General features: G+C 42.2%; 1 protein-coding gene across 5 annotated transcripts; it reads right to left on the reverse strand.

Moving 5' to 3' along the window:
- Window positions 1-980: 980 nt before the first annotated feature.
- On the reverse strand, window positions 981-17,754 carry Tmem183a (transmembrane protein 183A). 5 transcript variants are annotated; one of them, XM_006249849.5, is made up of 8 exons: window positions 17,521-17,732; window positions 17,308-17,397; window positions 16,186-16,353; window positions 10,199-10,355; window positions 9,312-9,492; window positions 6,915-6,995; window positions 4,460-4,615; window positions 981-3,094 (listed from the first exon to the last, which is right to left on the reverse strand). In XM_006249849.5, the coding sequence occupies exons 1-8, from the start codon at window positions 17,627-17,629 to the stop codon at window positions 2,909-2,911; spliced, it is 1,128 nt and encodes a 375-aa protein (XP_006249911.1). In that variant the 5' UTR covers window positions 17,630-17,732; the 3' UTR covers window positions 981-2,908. The 5 variants fall into 5 exon arrangements, 3 of the variants coding, with proteins under 3 accessions (XP_006249911.1, XP_006249912.1, NP_001013893.1); NM_001013871.1 differs by having other exon boundaries at window positions 2,429-3,094; window positions 10,199-10,358; window positions 17,521-17,665; XM_006249850.5 differs by lacking the exon at window positions 6,915-6,995 and having other exon boundaries at window positions 10,199-10,358; window positions 17,521-17,754.
- Between the last annotated feature and the right edge of the window lie 1,399 nt (window positions 17,755-19,153).

The raw sequence follows: 19,153 nt of genomic DNA on the forward strand, positions 1-19,153 counted from the left end.
GTATGTGCCTCAGTGAATTGTGACTTGCTTTTAGGCGTGTGACTGCCCTAACGCTGTTACTACAAAATGAAATGTTTGTCTGATACATATATCCTATGAAAACATGTTCAAATGCCAAAATTCTGACAAATTTTAGCTAAACCGGTTTTCCTGAATTGCTCCCTTCCCCTGCCCCCGTGGCTATTAATGTATCTTTTCCATCTGGTTTGTGAAATTTCATTTCAGTGCCTACTCAAATCCTTCACAGATACCCCATAAGCACTGTTATGAGTGTGAACTGTTCTTTTTATTTCCCCCCCCCCCTCCTTTTTTAGGCTTTTCAAGACAGGGTTTCTCTGCGCAGCCCTGGTTGTCCTAGAACTATGTAGACCAGGCTGGCCTCAAACTCCTAGGCGCACCTGCTGCTGCCTCCAGTGTACAGGTGGCCTGTGCTGCTCCTGCCCAGCAGCAGAGAACTGTTCTATATGTACAATGTGCACACAGGCAGTTAGAGATGTATACATATCTTGTAACAGCAGTGTCCTGTAAAGGCTGAAGCTGAGGTCAGTTAACACAGTGTTTCATTCACTCTCCCAATATATTCAAATTTCCTTGCCTTTTTCTAGAAATTCTGGTGGGGGTTGACAGAAGCTAAATCTGGATTATTTGTCTGACACTCTGAATAAGAACATATACACCAAGTGAAAAATAGTTTTTAAACCCAGAGCCTACCAAGTTTCAATCGTTCGCTAGGTGGTCTAGTTTCTACAAAAAGGCAATCCTGGACACTCTTCACCCCTTTCATTAACAAAACATGAATGCCAGAAAAGGCAACTCAGCCAATGCTGAGGAAGACTGAAGCCATGGTAACCATGAAGAGCCACTTTACCAAGTGTTGGCAATGTGTTAAGAACACAGCAGAGGCAGTAACTTTGAAGGGAGAATATAGTATATCATCATACCATGGAGCTGGGCACAAAAACTCAGAGGCTGTGCCAGAAAACAATTAAGCCACATTTATTTCACCCACTTAAGGCAAACCTAAATGGGAGGCACACAATCCACGAGGACAACTCCCCTGCTCCATGGCATCTTTTGTTCAGGGAACTCCAGGCTCTGTGCTTCTTTTCTTCTGCTTCAGAGGCAACTTTTGATTGCAGAGATCTGTGAAGTGCTTACTGTCCTTGGGTTTTTGTTTACTTTTGTTAATTAAGTACCCAAATTCTGGTGGTAGTTTTTTATTGACCCAGGCTCACTTTCTGTTCAACCGTGACAGTATTCCCCTCAGTGTGGGATAAGGCTAGCTGTCAGCAGCAGTATTAAACAGATGCTAAAGGATGTTCTGTAAATAGCATGGGGTGGGGAAAGTGATAAGAACCAGCAGACTAATTTAGCAGTTTAGCCAACAATAGTATCCACCCCACAATATTTTTATGTTTAAAGAATATTTTCTGTCTTTGTCCTGTCTGGTGACTCACACCTATAATCCCAACACTCCAGGCAGCTAAAGTAAGAGGATTAAGTTCAAGGCCAGCCTGGGCTACATAGCAAGACCCTGTCTCAAAAGGACTACTTTTGTGGGGGCTGGACTGCAGTGCTAAAGAATGAACTCAAGATCTTGAGTATGAGAGAAGTGTCTTAATGTGCGTCTTCTGCCACATGCAGGTGGGAAAGGAAGCAGTAAGACTTTCTTCTTAGCAAGAGAAATAAACAAAACCCACCCATGTCCTTTTCTCAGAGCATGCCTGTGACAGTAAAGAACTTTGACCAAGGACGGTGTCAACATTTCTGTATGAACAGAAAACCAGGATCCTGAACGCACACAGGATGACTTAAAAAGGAAAAACAAAAGATCTCAAAGGACAGGACAGGGCAGAGAAAAGCCACTAATTGCTTCTAGTTGAAGGCTGCTTTCAACATGCAATGTATTTTTTGAGAATTTAGCATAATAAAGTCTAACAATTTAAGGAAAACACCAAATCCTTCCTAAACTATGTTCTACCTTTCAGTTAATGCATATCTGAAAGATTCAAATAGCTCATTGCTTTACTTTTAATCATACTCTGCCTACTCCTTTTTACCACTATGTACCACAAAAAAAAAAAAAAAAAAAGAAAGAAAGAAACTGGCCTTTGAAGTTGTGGTATAGCAAAAAAGAAGAATCCTGGCTCTGCGTGGACCAATAGTTCTGGCCATGGGTAACTCAATGATTCAGATTCTCAACCATAAAACCGGAAGGGTTTCAACTACCTTGCTAAACACAAGGATCAGAGACACAATCTAGAAAGTTCTTAGAACAGTACGAGGGGCACATAATTATTACCATCACTGTCAAGCCTCATGCAATAAAACAAAACCCAAAATACAAAATCATCAAAACAATCAATATTCATGTAATAAATATCCAAAAAGCATTTTTTAAAAAGATGCACAAGTCAATCTTATAAGATTCTGATAACCCTGTCACCTGCTTTATTTCTGGAGAAGGGTAAAGGGAAAAGAAAAAATATTCACTTGAATTTGAGGAGCAGCAACATTGGAACAACTGTTTTAAGCCTCTGGGTTCCTCTGATCCCTAAGGGCAAATGTTCTTCCTTGAGGAGTAAGTTTAACTTCCCCTAACACAAGATCATCCATTTGCCGAGATAAAAGAATAAAAACAAACTCAACAGCACCAACTGAGGTTTAACACAGGAAATGAGGCCGGGTTTCTCCTTTCAAATATGCAAATTTTACATTAAAATGTTTATAAATCATAGTTGGTTTTCCTCTTGATTCAACCTCTCCACACCTCCTGTAATAGGAGCCCCAGGAACCCAAACAGCCTGTGCATCGCTAATCAGCTACACGATCCAGCTGCCCCCTCCAAACAGAATCTGATCACTAATGGACTAGACTGGAAGCCATCCCCAGGGATGGGAAGCAGGAACTATGCTCTCAGGGAGAACGGATACTGCGGATGCCACCAGTCAAAGAGCCGAACACTGTGCACTGGGTCCAGGACGACTTGCACACCCTGTTCACTGCGCAGATGCTGACCACCACGGACGGGAGAATCTTGGAACACCAGTCTCACTCGATGATGCCGCATGTCTGTACTCACATTAATAGTAAACTAGAAGAGAAAGGTATATTGAGCATTTAATTTAAATGTTTAGTATTTAATTTAACCTTGGTTTCTGTGCGCTCTTTTTCAAACGGTCTACACATAATATAGCTTGGGTCAGTCTCAAGATTTCTCGTCGTAAGTTATAGCACTAACATATTTATAAAGACACAAGTCCAGGATGATATTTTTTACTGTTTCTCTGCTTTGTGTATCTAAGATGTTAAAGGGTCTTACAGATAAATAATTTAGGCCATATACGCACACACTACCACAAAGCTAATTGTTACACATGTAGGCTAAGGATGGAATTCCCATTAACGCACTGATGAACAAGTCAGGCAAGATCTGTGAAAACTAAGCCTGATCCCATTTTCCTGTAAAGATCTCCAAGTATATGGAAGTGTCTACAGAATTAGTGTGGCATATGTGGAATTTGAGTCACAGTGAGGTCATTAAAGCAGCTTAACCTCGAGGGAGACAGAAGGACCTATGATAAAAATAGAATCATGATACATATTCAACTATAGGAAATTATCTACAAGAGGATGTATATTTGAACCTATTAACATACATATTTTAGAAACAGTCCCCAGAAAGTTAACTAGAATTACAGGACAGAGGCAGTCTATGTTACCTCTACTTTCTGAATAAATGTATGCATTATTTAAATTCTTCATGATATACACATTATCTATCATTAAAAATTACGCTTTTTCATCATTGACAGGAACTCCAAACATCTCTGAAACAAGCCTAAGACAAGAGAAGACAGATGACAAATAACAAACCTTCAGCTGTCTGTTCAGTCAAATATTTTCTACCCATGGAAAGTATAATTAAAAGACACACATACGACACACTCCCCTACAGGGACAGCGCTAGTTATCTATGCTAATACTCCATTATGGTGAGTTTGAATGCCCAAGGTCCTGACAGTGCTCATGTGCATGCCTGTCAATGTTCCCTCCAGCACATACAGAAGATACAAAATCCTTCCTTTTCTTAAGAGGAGACAGACAGAACATTCTCAGATATAATTAGCTTCTCTAATATGCAAATCTAACTTCAGACTTCTCTGTTTTGTTTTTATTTTACCTGGAAGATCTTTAGGGTTTTTTTTAAATAGTAATAATTATTATTATTATTATTATTATTATTATTATTATTATTATTATATCATTATTTTGTGGGTTCTATTTTGGTTTTGATGTGTGTACAGTCACTTGATGGGGGAGAAGGGGTATACCATGTTGTTATTCTGGTTTTAATTTTGAACTTTACTATTCTTCAGAGATTTCTTACCAATAGTTAAATCTGCAAATCCTTTTTCAAACCACAGAGACTCTACAAAACGGTGGACTCTTCACTTACCAAGGTAAATATCATTCCCATGACAATAGGAATAAAGATGAAGTTGAGGGTGGTGACCTGCAGCAGGCAGCAGTCCTGGTCAGGGTTGGTGTGAACATCTTGATACTGAATGGGCGGTTGCAACCGTTCCATACACTTGCTCTTTAATCTAGGGGACTAAGCAGAACTGAGCATTAATCTAGTGGCCTAGAGGAAATATGTATGCTCTTTAAGATGCTGTGAGGGAAATAAAACAGGTGAACTAAGTTAACGAGATAAAAGTTTTCTGTCATCTCTTTGTATGCATGCTGCTTTCTATGCAGAGATCAAAGACTCTTATCAGTTAAGAAACAGAGAGTTTAGATTAGCTAATATAGCAGTGGCCTTTTATTTAGATAGTACTTCCGTGTCATTTCTCCATTGCTGGGGCTACTCCTCAATGGAGAAAGATATCTAGCTAATATCACAGACTGTGAATTTCTTACAAAGACATGAAAGCCAAATTTCTTCACCAGAACCATGTTTTAAAAATAAATTAATAGAAAAGTATGATGTAGAAATCTCAGCTCCTGAGCTGGAGAGATGGCTCAGGGGTTAAGATCACTCTCTGCTCTTCCAGAAGTCCTGAGTTCAATTCACAACCATCTGTAATGGGATCTGAAGCCTTCTTCTGGTGTGTGTGAAGAGAGACACACTATTCACATACATAAAAATAAAATCTTAAAAACGTAGGACTTAAAAAAAAAAAAAGAAATCTCAGCTCCTTCTGCAGCACTATGTCAGCCTGCATATCACCATGTTTTGCACCATGTTAATGGGTAAACCTCTGAAACTATAAGCAAGATCCAATTAAATACTTCTATAAAAATCGCTGATGTCATGGTGTCTCTTCACAGCAATAGACACTAACATACCACAAATACTGACTTTTTCTCAGCTGCCCATGAAGTGTGTGGGGGTGGAGCTGCAGTGTGTGAGGGTTATGTGTGTGTGCGTGCACGTGGAAGCCAGGTCAATGCCAATGCCTCCCCACCTCCCCACTTTATTTCTGAACAGTCTCTTCCTGAACCTGGAGCTATCCAACTGGTTTAACTGGCTGGCCAATGAGCTCCCAGATTCTGCCCATTTCCACTTGCTAGCACTGGCGTTATACAAGTGTGGCACACATCAGTTTTTACATGGGTTTTGGGTAGCCAAATTCATATCCTCATACTACACTCACACATACACCCCTTTTATAACTCTGTTTTCTGGTAATCTGTCTAGGTTTACCTTAGGTAACAACCTGAAGATGCTATCTTTTTTTGTCCAACATGAAACAGTTCCCTCCAAAATTTAATCTAATGTTATGTAAGAGATGGAGCTTTTAGAAGGTGAAGGTGATAAGGACTCCTCTTTCGTGAATGGATGAAGGCTCTTATACAATAAGAGCTTTAAAATAGACTTGGCTCCTTTCAGCCTTCCATCACAGGGTACAATTACGCCACCATCTTGAAAATGGGAACCAGAGTCTCATGAGACACAAAACCTGTCTGGATCTCTGGTCCTCCAGAACTATGAGAAAATTAATCTCTGTTCTTTATAAATAACCCAGTCTCTGGTACTTGTCTTGGCAGCAAAAAGGGACTAAGAAATGGTAAAATTCATGAAATATCTGAAGGATGCAGAGACAGAAAGCTCAGCAGTTAAAGAGCCCTTGCTACTCTTGCCAAAGAGGAAGGTTTGGTTCCCAGCACCTATATGGAGGCTAACAACTGTCCATACATACATGCAGGCAAAACACTCAATAGACAAGCCAGATATAATGGCGCAGGTCTTTAATCCAAGGACTTGAGAGACAGAGACAGGTAGATCTCTATTAGATTGAGGCCAGCCTGGTCTATGTGGCAAGTTTCAGGACAGCCAGGGATATGCAGATACACAGAAGACTGTCTCAAAAAAAAAACAAAAAAAAAAAAACCAAACAAACAAACAAAAAAAAACATATGAAATTAAAAAAAAAAAAAACAACTTTTTTTTAATTTTAAGTGCACTGTCACTGTCTTTAGACACACCAGAAGACGACAACAGATCCCATTACAGATGATTGTGAGCCACCATGTGGTTGCTGGGAATTGAACTCAGGACCTCTGGAAGAGCAATCAGTGCCCTTAACCACTGAGCCATCTTTCCAGCCCATTAAAAAAAAAAAAAATCCTAATTTTAAGGTGGGTATGGGTGTGGGTGGTGGTCTGTACATGAGTGTGATGCCTGAAAGGTCAGAAGAGGGCATTACTCAATGTCCTAGAACTGGGGTCCTGACAATGTAGTATTCTCTCATCCTCTGAACCATCCAACCACCCAAATGAACAAACCTTTAAAGATAAAATTTATAAAAATAGAGACACAAGCGCAAGGCCCTGGGTTTGGTCCCCAGCTCTGAAAAAAAAAAAAAAAAAAAAAAAAAAAAAAGAGACAAAAAAAGAAGGACACATGCCTGTTTTTTGAACTTGAAGTTGAACTCCCACATTGGTTCTTGTCTGTTCCCAACAATCTTTCTGCACCAGAAAAGTAAGCACTGTAAGAAAGAAAAAATAAACTAAGGGAGTGACATTGGTATGTATAATAAAGTAACAAAAAGAATAATTAGCAAAAACATCTGAGAGCTCTAAAGCCAACTACAGTCCTGATGCAGAGGATTTCCTTTGGCACACACAGACCCCCAACTCGAGACTGGTGCGACATGAGGACAGTCAGTGCTACTCAGGAAGAAGAGGGACCAATACAAGTCAACCTCAGCTTATTAAGATCAACCCTATGTTCTCATCTTTAAAGACAGAAATACATATCCGCAGTGAGGGGCATTTTCTCTGATTCAGCAGCCACTACTCTACAGTAAACTATAAAGGCAGCAAGTAGCCACCAGGCAAGATGGTAGCAAGGCCACAAAGCAGGCAAGGAGGGCAGCCCTGGAACAGGAGCAAGCCACTCAGGACCTTGTGGGAACAGACAGCAACTACGGAAACCAATGAGCTAAGCTGGATTCAGTCCAAAGCAAGCCCCTCAATGAAGTCAGGCTATAGCTAGGGTTAAGCACAAGAAGTGAAGTACCTCCCAGGGGACAAGGGGTGGGTCGTCCGCCGTGCCAGCTGTCCTGCCTTCAGACATGCCCTGTACGTCCTGCTGCTCCATCAAAAATAATGGGCTTGGCTTTTAGGGGAAAACACTTCTGCTGCCATCACAACGGCTCCAGTGTCCCACACAAGCTATGCTACTGAAAAGAGAGAGAGGGGATCAAATACGAAAAGCTGGAGTCTAGGAAATGGGAACCTTCCTTTAGGCATGCTGGCAACTAAGTGCCATGCAATTATAGGTATGTAAGTGGTGAGGCCATGCACCAAGCCTCTGCCACGACAGGACCCATATCCTCGTCAGAGGATCTCCTAAAAACACAAAAAGAGGCTGCCAGGTAGCCTGTGCTTACTACCTGGATTAAGAGCTCATTTTCTTAAATCTACTTCGGCTTCCTATTTTTAAAAGACATAGTAATGAGAATATAAAGATATGGGTATTTTAGACTTTAAACAGTAGCCCTTGCACTGCGCACTGGAGCCGCTAAGATGTGTCAAGCATGAGGAGTTTGCCCAATCAATGCTGTCCTGCTCCATTACCTGGCATGGTTAACTCTGTAATGATTACACCCTCCCTGTAGTTAATCGGATAGTATTAAATGCTTCTAGGGAGGAAGACACTGTAAATGTGAGATGGGACACTGGCCACTCACATTACAAGCAGAAGCAGCTTCAGGGTGAAACTTTACTCATGTAACACACTACTCCTGCCCTAAATCCATCAACTAGCATTATAAACAGCTAGTTTGATGACCTATATTTGTATGTGTTGGGAGGGGGAAATCTTGATTACTTTCAAACGATAGTACCTTTTAATTCCAGGAAATAATATAACCTTAGAGCTCAACTAGGAGAGAAGATCACATAATGTCTGAGCATAAAGGCAAACACAGCCCAAGAACAGGAAGTGCTACAGAATGATTAGAGGGGGAGACAGGTGTGAAAGTTACCTACAAATGCAAAGAAATTTACACAGTATCTCATGAGTAAGATAACACCAAGACATCCACATGCCTAAATGACTGTAATGACTACACTCCTCCAGCTGGGTAAACGTGATTTCACAAGGGAGGAGAAAATGGGCTAACAGACAGACCTACTTATTATTCAGAATACCAGAAACCTGAATACAGCATATGGATATAAACTATACAGAGAATGCTAAGATAAAGGGAACCTAAAACATAGGAAGATTTTGGAATCCTAAGATCCATGAATTGGAGTGCCTTATAGTCTCTGAGACAAATTACCAGAGCCTGGCCCAGGGGCTTAGCAAGTAAAGAAGTGTATACCAAAATCCTTAAAGAAAGTCAAGAAAGAAGCGCAATCTCAGACAAGGTTACATTAGAAACAGAAAATCAATTCAGTTCCTTGTGTTATTTGTGTCATGACTAAACATTTTGGGAAAACTGTAGTATGCACCTACCATTCAAATATTCTTCCTAGCCCAAACTATCAAAACCATTCTAAATATTCTTCCTAGCCCAAACTATCAAAACCATTCTATCTACAATGGTCAAATGTACAGTGCATAAAAATAAATTAAAGACTTAAGAAATACACTAAAAGCACAAAAAAGCTCTAAGAAAGGACAGCATAAACCAGTCCAGCACTGCAGGAATGTGTCAGAGAAATGAAACTTCTGAACCGTACAAGTTTACATTAGCCCCCTAATGGATTGGGACCCACAGTCCTCCCCATTAAGAGACTACAAACAAGACTTAGGAACAGGCCCGCCATACAAGAATCCACCAGCCACTTACTTTGGAATTCTTCAGTGTGCTGGGAGTGCTTTCTGGAATGGCAGGATTCTTGGAGATTCGAGCAGCAAACGGTTCATACATATGGTACAGAGATCGGATCACACATGCCCGGAGACAGCGCAGCTTCTCCATGGACTCTGGTCGCAGCCGCAAAGGTAGAGAAGCATCCAGCGTGTAGTGCCTGCAACATGACACATGACTCCTACCAATGTGTGGCCTGTCTGCCTGCTCTTACCCAGTCTCCCAGGGCTCCCAACTTCCATGCGAGCCACTACTTCACTGGTGGGCACTCGCTTGCCCAGTTCTCACAAATACCATCACCATCTCCTTACATTATCCATGACTTTTGCTTCTTCATTTTGGTAACCCTGTAGTTTTTCAATTTAAATTTAGACTATTTCAGATTCTACAGAATTATAAGCCTCTGAATTACAAATCATGCAATATGCTTTAGTTGCTCAAAAAGAATCTGTCATGGGGAAAAGCCACTGGGTTTCCCTGTCAGACATGTCAACAAGTTCTCTATCCATTCCTACCACATCCCTACAGTTCATAGAGTCCACTAGACCTCTGTACCCCACATGAAAATCTAGCACTTTTATTGATCACGTAGTAAAATACACCTCTAGAAGAAAAGTCTAAGTTCTTTCTGGGACCAGAAGTAATACCATTTGCAAAAAGAGAAAAAAAGAGACTAGAAGGGATGGGGGCAGCCATAGGGAAGACAGTCACCTGAATGAATCAGTAACATAAGTCCAAAGCTAGGGTTATGCCAAGGCATAAAAGAGAGAAAAAGTGGAAAGAGCCCATCATCTAGGGCAGAGCTCCAAATCACAAATAGCAACAAAGTCAGCCACAGAGAAGACACTGGCACTCAGAGGTCGCACCTTCGGTACAACCTGGTCCAAAAGGCAGCAGTGCAAGTGACAGTCCAAGCATTCTTACAAATCAGGGAAAAATTCACAATGTCCTCAGGACGGATATAGGAAGCCAGCAACAGCCAAATATCCATAGGATACTCTTCTCCTCCAGCCCCATCCAGGTCTTCTGAAACAAGAAAAAGAAAATCATGTTCTATTTATTACACACACCTAAAGGGACTCGTTCTAATCTCTCCCAGCTGGTACATTTAAGAGAAGGGGCTTTGGTTGTTTGGTCTGGTTCTTTATTTGTTCAGTTGGTTGTTTTTTAAGACAGGATTTCTCTGTGTAGCCCTGGCTGTCCTAGAACTCACTCTGTAGACCAGGCTGGCCTCAAAATCTGTCTCTGCCTCCCTAGTGCTGGGATTAAAGGTGTGTGCCACTATACCCAGCTAAGAAAAGGGGTTTAAACAGATCCAAGGAAGCCCCTCAAGCTGATGGTTTCCTGGTTATTCCAGATGCTAAAATCTTTTTGTCTTCTGTTGCCCAAGTGAAGAGTTAATGTCCTTTAGGTCTTTGTTGTATGTATATGCATGTGTGCAGAAATTTTCTTGAGTGGCGACATGTGTGGACAGGGACATGCTTATGTAGAGTCCAGAGGTCACTATCCAGCATGTTCTTCCATCATTTTTCTACCTGATGATTTGAGACAAGGTCTCTCACTGAACTTGGAGCACAAGTGACCTACCTCTCCAGCCCCACCCCATTCATGTTCTTAAAAGGGTGTGTTCGTGTGTGTGTGTGCATGTGCTTGTGCACGCGAGGGTGTATATGGGAATACATGGAGAATGGGTATCAAGTTCCTTGAAGCTGGAGTTTTAGGCATATTTGCAGGCTGCCTGGTGTGGGTGCTAATATCATACTGGTCCCCTGAAAGAGGACCTGTCCTGGTTGGCTTGGGGGTTTTCTTTTGCTTTGTTCAGCTTGACATAAGGTAGGGTTATCTGGTAAGAGAAACCCCAGTTGACTACGGGGATCTGAGCGCAGACCTTCAAGTTTTTGCAGTAAGTGCTTTACCAATTAAGCCCACCTATCTAAAACCTTTAAAAAAAATATTGTGGGGGCTGGGGATTTAGCTCAGTGGTAGAGCGCTTACCTAGGAAGCGCAAGGCCCTGGGTTCGGTCCCCAGCTCCGAAAAAAAGAACCCAAAAAAAAAAAAAATATATTGTGTATTAAGTTTCAAAGTCCCTTTGTGTATATTTTAACAATAATAATTCTTCAATAGAATTAAGAAAACTATTAAGCCTGCTGTAGTAATAAGAAAACAGACACTGCAGCTGAAGAGATGGTTCAAAAATTAAGAACAGTGGGCTGGAGAGATGGCTCAGTGGTTAAGAGCACCCAACTGCTCTTCCAGAGGTCATGAGTTCAATTCCCAGCAACCACATGGTGGCTCACAACCATCTGTAAAGAGATCTGATGCCCTCTTCTGGTGTATCTGAAGACAGCTACGGTGTACTTAGATATATAATAAATAAAAATAAATCTTTAAAAAAAAAAAAAAAATTAAGAACAGTTACTGTCTGTCTGAGTTAGGGTATCTACTATATGGTAAACACATGAGCAGAGCAGCATGAAGAGGAAAGGGCTTGTTTCTTACAGTTCTCAGGTCACAGTTTATCATGGAAGAGGTCAGGGCAGGAGGAGAAGCAGAAGCCAAGGAGAAGTGCTGCTTACTGGCTTGCTCTTCAAGACTTGCTCAGTCTTTTTTTAATTACATTTTAATGTTTTAGGGCACAGGTTTCATAGCATGTGCATTAAGGCCAGAGACAACTTGTAGGTGTCACTTCTCTCCTCCCTGATGTGGGTCCTGGAGACGGAACTCAAGAGAGTCAGGCGTGCTGGCAAGTATTAACAGCTGAGCCGAGCCGTCTCATCAGCCAGACCATCTGATAGGGTGGCGCCACTCACAGTGGTCTGGGTCCTCCCACACTAACCATCAACCAAGAAAACACAGCACAGACTTGCCTGCAGAACAATCTGGTAGGGGCATTTTCTCAACTAGGATTCTCTCTTGCCAGATAACTCTACCTTGTGTCAAGCTGAACCAAAGACAAAATAAAATGAAACAAAAAAAAAAAAACAAAAAAAACAAAAAAAAAAACCCAGGACACTACGCACATGTGATACATAGACACACATGCAGGCAAAACACCCACACACATGAAGTAAAAATAAACAAATCTCAAAACACATTCTTTTTAGTTCTTTAAATAAAGAAGGTATGTAAAAAGAAAATATAAACTAAATAATCTTAGCAAAAGGCAAATTACGGGGTTGGGGATTTAGCTCAGTGGTAGAGCGCTTGCCTAGCAAACGCAAGGCCCTGGGTTCGGTCCCCAGCTCCGAAAAAAAGAAAAAGAAAAAAAAAAAAAAAGAAAAAAAAAAGGCAAATTACAACATATACTTCCTATCACACTCTACACATTCTTCTATTTTTTTATTTTTGTTATTTGTTTTTTTAAGGCAGAGTCTCAGGTAGCCCAGGCTTGCCTCCAACTTGATATTTAACCAAAGTACACCTTGGCCCTCTTATCTTCCTGGCTCCACCTACTAAATTCTGGGGTTATAGGCATATGACGGACGCCATGCTGGGTTTATGCAGTTGGGAGTCAAACCTATGTCTCATGCATGCTACACAAGCACTCAACCTGAGCCACAGTCAAGACACATTCTAGTTATCCTGTCAGTCAGCCCCTACTTGATAATGTATATTACTGTCTCCTCCTCCTGCTTCAGACCTAATTACTGTTTATTCTCCTGACCCTTATATTATTCTCACTATATACCTGAGATTTGAATAACAACACATACACCAGAAAGACACCTTCGCCTTAAATAATCATTCATCTCCAAGACAGGATCTCACTATGTAGCCCTGGCTATCTCAGAACTTACTATATAGACCATGCTAGCCTTAAACTGCCTACCTTTGTCTACCAAATACTAGAATTAAAATCATGCACCATCACATCTGGCTCATTAATGACTTTTACAAGGCTGAATATTGCTAAAGATTGTATGTGTCAGGGATAGGGAGATGGCTCAACACTAAAGAATCTGCAAAAAGGCAGGCATGTATGTCTTTGCACCACTTGCATGGCTGGCTCCCAAGGACAGAAGAGAGCACTGAATCCTCTAGAAGTTACAGATGATTGTGAGCCTCCATGTAGGTACTGGGTATATGTGAGTCTTTCTGAAGAGCAGCCAGTGCTCTTAACCCCAAAGACGTCTCTTGAGCATCCCAGGTTTGTTGTTATTGTTTAGCTTTCCAGACAGGTTTAGCTAACCCAGGCTGGCCTTCAACCTGGAGCTAGCCTTGGCCTTGGACTCCTGATCCTCCTCCTCCTCCTCCTCCTCCTGAGATTACTTGCTGGCTAACAAAAGTCTTTTTGAAGACTATTCCTCTTTTGAGGATACCAATTAAAACATTTATAGAGATAATGATAGCTAGGAATTGCCCAAAATTCCTAGAGGTAAAGGTTGAAGCATAAATTGTAGTGAGTTCATAGGTATTGAAATGGTTATGGCGGTTTCTTCAGAAACTAAAGGATGGGGGTTGGGGATTTAGCTCAGTGGTAGAGCGCTTGCCTAGGAAGCGCAAGGCCCTGGGTTTGGTCCCCAGCTCCGGGGGGGGGGGAAAAAAAAAAAAAAAGAAACTAAAGGATGGGGCAACCAGACAGCTTTGCAGGGAACCTGCAGTCAAACCTGACTGAGTTTAATCCCTGGAACTCACATGATGGAAGGAGATAGAACTGAGTATCACAAACTGCCCTCTGATCTCCACCTGTACACCCTGGTATTCACATTACTGTTACTCTACCTTTTACACACACACACACACACACACACACACACATGCAAAATAGATAGTCATTTTGAAAATATTTAAGAGAAATTAATCAAAATAGAATAGAGGTACTTAATAAAGTAAAATAAAAAAATAAAAAAGAAATAATGTTCAAGTATGTATGCCACAAACCACTTGTCTAATATGTGATTATATCCTGACTATCTGAAGGGAGTCTTATAATGTAATATTTTAATTTAAAATGAAGAAACAAAGAAAAAGCCAGGCATAGTGGCTTACTCCTTTAATCCCAGCACTCAGGAAGCAGAGGTAGGTGAATCCCTGAGTTCAAGGCCAGCATAGTCAGTTCCAGGACACTCTAAAGGCTACACAAGAAACCCTGGGGGGGGGGGGGGGGATGTTCATATGCTATTGTCAGAAACATCAAATGATAAAACCATTTCACTGATTCCTCAAAAACTTAAAACACAGATTACCACACAATCCAGAAATTGCATGAATGCTCATTACCTACTAGAAATGAAAGCATCTGCCACACCAAACTCCTCCCTGAAGTTGCTATATAATGCAGAGTAGTCAGACAAAAGGCAGTAAACATGAACTATTAGTACATTGAACCGTAAACATTTTTAAGCCACATGAAAGAAATTAGACTTGAAAGAGTATGTTAGCGCTGCATTTGTATGGAGTATCAGAACAGTCATATCTGCAGAGAATGAAGTTAGGGCAGGCCAGGGGTGCCGTACATCAGAAGCGGTGACACTGTGGTTTGGGAATTCTTTTTGGATGACGGAAACATTCTATCCTTAGTTCATGATGGCAACAGAACAGCTGGGAAATAGTAAAGCCTCTCAATTGTATTTGATTTAAAACTGTCTTGCCAGGCGGGCGGCACAGACCTTTAGTCCTAGTGCTGCCAAGACAGAGGCGTGGGGTCTCTGTCAGATGAACTCTGTGAGATGACGAACGGCTTGCCCTACACTAGACCCCCATTTCAAAAAATAAGGAAAAAAGAAAGAAAAAAACTATCTTGAGGCCCAGCATTTGGTGGCACCTGCCTTTAATCCTAGCACTTGGGAAGCAAAGGCAGGCAGATCTCTGTGGACTACAAAGCAAACTGGTCTACAAAGCAGTTCCGGGAATAGCCAGGGCTGTTACATGGAGAAACCCTGTCTCAAAGCAAAAAGAAAGAAAGAAGGAAAAGAAGGAAAAGAAAGAAAAGAAAGAAAAGAAAGGAAAGAAAGAAAGAGAGTGAGTGAGTGAGTGTGTGTGTGTGTGTGTGTGTGTGTGTGAAAGGAAAGGAAAAAGAAAATGAAATTTGTCTTGAAAAGCCAGGATGGTTTAGCAGTTGTTGCCCTTGCAAAGGCCTAGGTGTGAGTCCCAGAACCCACATCAGAGTGTACAATCATCCATCCAGCTCACAACTCCAGCTCCATAGCTAATGCCCTCCTCTGACCTCTACGGGTGCCAGACATACATGAAATGAACACATACGCATGTAGACAAACACCCATATTCAGTGCCTAAAAATAAATAAACAAAGAAAATAAAGAACAGTAAAACATAAGTTGGAAATGTTTTGGAAAATTTGTATATACATACACATATTTTTGTATGTATTATACATCCCTAACAGAATTAAGAAAAAATAAAGTATAACAAATGTTGCTATTAATTTTTGGATCCTGGAAAAGAAGGTTATTAGGCTGGGCATGAGAGATGGCTCAGCGGTTAAGAGCACTGACTGCTCTTCCAGAGGTCCTGAGTTCAAATCCCAGCAACCGCATGGTGGCTCACAACCATCTGTAATGGGATCTGATGCCCTCTTCTAGTGCCTCTGAAGACAGCTACAATGCACTCATATATAATAAATAAATATTAAAAAAAGTTATCGGGTTGGGGATTTAGCTCAGTGGTAGAGCACTTGCCTAGGAAGCGCAAGGCCCTGGGTTCGGTCCCCAGCTCCGCAAAAAAGAACCAAAAAAAAAAAAAAAAAAAAGTTATCACTGACAATGACTGGTACAATAGCAAATTCACCTCTTAGATCTCCCTTACATTGAAGAGCGATAGCATCAATTGATCAATCCACTGACTGATCGATCACCACAGACAGAGCTCAATCCTGAGCAAAGCAACCTGTACCTTTGTGTCTCTTGCTTTTCTTTTTTCTGGAGACAGATCTTTCCTGAGTGCTTTCCTCCTGGGCGTCCATCTCATCACTGCTGTCCAAGATGTCACTCGGCTCACCCACCCCAGAGAGAGCCTCTTCCGCAGGAACCTGGGACGCTTCCAAGCCACAGAGAGATTTTACTAGGAGAAAACAAGGAGAGAATGAAACGCACTTGGTTCCATCCAAAAATACCCATAAAGGCCCATGTATCAGCAACCATGGAGGACAGAGGCAATCTTGAAGAAAGCCAACACCTTATAATAAGAAAAGCTCAAACAAAACTGTAGCATTGTAATAACCAAAAGAAAAAGGAAAGCAATTGTCAAGCTATCTCTAAAGTAGCAGAAACTGATTCTTTCTAAGTGCTGACTTCAGTCTTGGGTTGGGGTGTGAACAATGCACCCACTGTGAATGAAAGCCGAAGCCAAGTGTACTGCCATGCACCTAGACTCCTAGGAGCATTGGCTTAAGAGAAATGGGATCCAATTTAACCCTGTCCTGCACTGGAGACATGTGACATAAACCATAAATCCAAGAGAACCAACTGCAAAAATCCTGACAGCAAGACAAGCACGGCAAAAAGAAAACGATATGCTAATGTAATGGATGTCAACTTGAAGTAAAATATGCATAATTATAAAAAATGAGAGACTGATATCAAGGCATGACAGTGGAGATTAATGACTACATGAAGTTGTGTGGGATTTTTGTTCTTGTTTTGGTCTGGTTGTTCTTTTGAGACAGGATCTCACAATGTAAACTCCTATGTAAACCGGGCTAGCCTTGAACTCAGAGAGATCCACCTGTCTCTGCCTCCCCAATGCTAAGATTAAAGGAACGCCCACCTGACCTGGTCACAAAATGGCTTTAATTCAAAGAGGAAATAAAAACATTTCGGCTCTGGAACCTGCTGATCCCCGCAACACACACCCATCCCATCCCCGATATGAGAAAGTAAACAGTGGGAAGAGCAAACACGTTCATAGCCAGATGCCAAAGGGCAGCAGGAAAAATACCCGGACACAATTCCAGGAAAATACAATACCTAATGCTGTCTTAAAAGCTTGGGCCTAAAGAGATCCACGAAAGCCTACCTTCCTGCTGAACAGCGTTGGCCACGGCTTTCTTGACCCGTCCAGACCTCACCACCGCCGGATCCGAGTTGGCATAGTCCGCCACAGTCACTGAAACAGAGCAAAGAGCCAAGGCCTCCTCAGACTCGGGGCAAAGTCTCCGCAGCCGAGTCTCGCCAAGCTGGACCCTGCTGCCCAGCCCCCCTCCGCCGCCCGGCCCCGCCCCTCGCCCACCTCGGCCAGAGCAGGCGTCGTGGGCCCGGAACTTGAGCCGCTTTCCTCTCTTGGGCATGGTGACGGTGTCCGGACGAGGCCCGCTTAGCTGGCCGGGGCCCCGGGCCATTTCTCGGCCCCGAGAGCCGGCTCCCGGAGCCGCGGGGCACTTCCACCCGGCTCCGCGGCCATCCCGCACAGAGGCTGCGGCTATCGCGAGGACTCAGGCGAGGACTCTGGGTCCCGTTGGTTGCCGACGCCTCTCTCGGGGAGCCAATCGCCTCCGGGGCCCAGTGACGTCATCACCCGGCGCCCTCGGCTGTAGCGGAGGCCAAGTTCCTAAAGGGTAGCGGGCTGCACAAGGTGGACAGGGTGTGTGTTATCGCCTTCTCGTAGGCGTTTGGTGTGTCAGACCCAGCCCTCCAAACGCGTTAATTAGAACTAACAGTTTACATCCTGGTCCACTTCAGCCTCTAGATTGCATATACTTTGTTGTCATTCCCTCCCACTTATGCCAAGTGACCCGAACGTAAATATCAAAGTGGTCGCTATAATTTTGCTTAAAAAGGCTTTGAAATTCTCCCTCCAGACCTGTGGCTAACGCCTGTAATCCCAACACAGAGGAGATGGTAGAGGGAGGATCAGAAGGTGAAGGTCATCCTCGGTTCGTAGCCAGCTGGGCTACAAGAGATGCTGCCTGAAAAAATAAACGTCTGAATTCTCAAAGTAAAAGATTCTTAAGGGCTGGAGAGTTGGCTCAGCGGTTAAGAGCACTGTCTGGTCTTCCAGAGGTCCTGAGTTCAATTCCCAGCAACCACATGGTGGCTCATAACCATCTGAAATGGGATCCGATGCCCTCTTCTGTGTGTCTAAAGACAGCTACAGTGTACTCATATAAAATAAAAAAAAAAAAAAGATTTTTAAAAGGTTTGTCCATCACCATCATTTGAGCAAATTCCAGAAGGATAGATGAGAAAATATCGTATTTCCTTTGTATTGATAGAAAAGTCCCGAGTTGTGTCCTCCTCCTTCCCCTCCTCTCCCTCTCCTCCCCCTCTCCTCCTCCTCCTTTTTTCCTTTCCGCTCCCAAAGTGTTAACGGTCCCTGGCTTAAGAAACAGTCCTTTTGACCCAGGCATCCCAACTGACTAGATCTATTCAGAGTGCCCTCTAAGATACCTCGGAGGGGTCTCCATTTTATTCTAACGTTTAATACTGTGCACAGAAGTTTATTAAGAGCAAACTACATAGCTGGTTTACTAGAATTATGAAACAGACTACCACCAGGGATCATGGAGTAAGGCTTGGATCACTTGGGAATGATAACTGAAACAACATAATTGGTTATAATCATACTCTAATTTATCTAGAATTATAACAGGAAGCAAAGGCCTAACAGACTATAATTGTTCCAAATCATTTTCCATGTATACATAATTAATGTCTGTAGTTGAGTTCAAAATACAGCTGGTCAGCACTGAGCCTTCTCATCTCACATTACCAGTAAAAAATTAATGAAGCTTTCATGCATGTAGATCTCTGCTCATGTGACACTCTTGAATACTCACACCCGGGAGTCTGGAGGGAATCAACGACGCAAGAGAAGACTCAGGCCCTATTAATAAACCACCAACTGCTTAAAAAAACATAAAGAT

Source organism: Rattus norvegicus, chromosome 13 (genome assembly GCF_036323735.1).
Source record: "Rattus norvegicus strain BN/NHsdMcwi chromosome 13, GRCr8, whole genome shotgun sequence".
Taxonomy (NCBI): Eukaryota; Metazoa; Chordata; class Mammalia; order Rodentia; family Muridae; genus Rattus; species Rattus norvegicus.

Bases quoted from the DNA above. Each gene is read 5' to 3' on its own strand.
- Tmem183a (NM_001013871.1), bottom strand. From the start codon at position 17,629: ATGGCCCGGGGCCCCGGCCAGCTAAGCGGGCCTCGTCCGGACACCGTC. The intron at 10,359-16,185 runs GTACAGGTTGCT...TTCTTGTTTCAG, and splicing joins GAAAAGCAAGAGACACAAAG to AAGACCTGGATGGGGCTGGA. The intron at 9,493-10,198 runs GTGCGACCTCTG...GTCATGTTGCAG, and splicing joins TGGACCAGGTTGTACCGAAG to GCACTACACGCTGGATGCTT.